This window comes from Microtus ochrogaster, chromosome 2 (assembly GCF_000317375.1).
Source record: "Microtus ochrogaster isolate Prairie Vole_2 chromosome 2, MicOch1.0, whole genome shotgun sequence".
In the NCBI taxonomy this organism is placed as follows: Eukaryota; Metazoa; Chordata; class Mammalia; order Rodentia; family Cricetidae; genus Microtus; species Microtus ochrogaster.
In genome coordinates this window covers 19,804,992-19,806,134 of record NC_022010.1, presented here as the reverse complement: position 1 = coordinate 19,806,134, position 1,143 = coordinate 19,804,992, and the positions used below count along the sequence as shown (strand labels likewise).

The 1,143-nt window shown below is 43.4% G+C and overlaps 1 protein-coding gene across 1 annotated transcript in view; it reads left to right on the top strand.

The window, feature by feature from the left end:
• Positions 1-1,143, top strand: part of Sept14 (septin 14) — a 25,025-nt gene that overhangs the window by 3,821 nt on the left and 20,061 nt on the right. Inside the window, exon 2 of the mRNA XM_013350314.1 lies at positions 527-644. Within this exon, the coding sequence (XP_013205768.1) occupies positions 527-644 (118 nt within the window). The remainder of the gene's footprint in view (positions 1-526; positions 645-1,143) is intronic.

Here is a 1,143-nt window from a genome sequence, read left to right as displayed (position 1 = left end):
TTCCTTCCTTCCTTCCTTCCTTCCTTCCTTCCTTCCTTCCTTCCTCCCTCCCTCCCTCCCTCCCTCCCTCCCTTCCTTTCCTTTTTTCTTTTTCTTTCTTTTTTTTTTTGATACAGGGTTTCTCTGTGTAACCCTAGCTGTCCTAAAACTTACCCTGTAGACCAGGCTGGCCTCTGACTCACAGAGATCCGCTTGCCTCTGGTTCCTGGTGCTGGGATTAAAACATGTGCTACCACCACCCACTACCACCCGGCTTCCCTGGGGTTTCAAATGCTGTTCTGTTGTCTTTAATTTCTTATTAAATTTAGAAACATGTCCTCTTAGAGTGTGATCAGAGGTTGATTCAATTTATTTGAGACAATGCCATCAACATTTGAGTTCTTTTTGCGAAAAATTCACTTCATACCTTTGCGTTGAATTGACAGCGCAGGGATAACTGGTCCCGACTTTTTTAAACAAAGTGTTGTCCTTCCCAAGGGTGTTATTTCTGATTCTAATAAGAACCCTTCTATTTGTCTTATCTAAGCACAACGAGAACATCCGCTGCTTAACCACTCTTAGCCATTTTGGGTTTGAATGTCTCCCCACTCAGCTGGTGAACAAATCCATCCAGAAAGGATTCTCTTTCAATATTCTCTGCGTGGGTAAGTGCCGAATCCTGCATTTCAATGATTATTTCATTTGTCTCCTACTCATTTAAACTGATACCATCAGCATAATACTAATGTTAATTCAGGAATGTTTCTTCACATTTTTATTGTTTTCCCCTTCTTAACTGCATTGTTTAAACACGGAAGAGGCTTTCAGTCTGGCCTGGTGACACATGGTGTTTCTTTTCTTTGGTTTGTTTTTTGAGACAGGATTTCTCTATGTAGTCCTGGCTGTCCTGGGACTTGCTCTGTAGACTAGGCTGGTCTTGAACTCACAGAGATCCACCTGTCTCTGCTTCCCGAGTGCTGGGATTAAAGCCATGGGCACCATGACTGTAACATGTATTGTTAGCCCAGCATTTGGGAGGCTGAACAGGCAGATCCCTATGAGCTTGAGAACAGCTTGCTCTACATAGCAAATTTCAGGGCAGCTAGGTCGTCAGATCTTGTCTCTCTCTTTCTCTCTCTCTCTCTCTCTCTCTCTCTCTCTCTC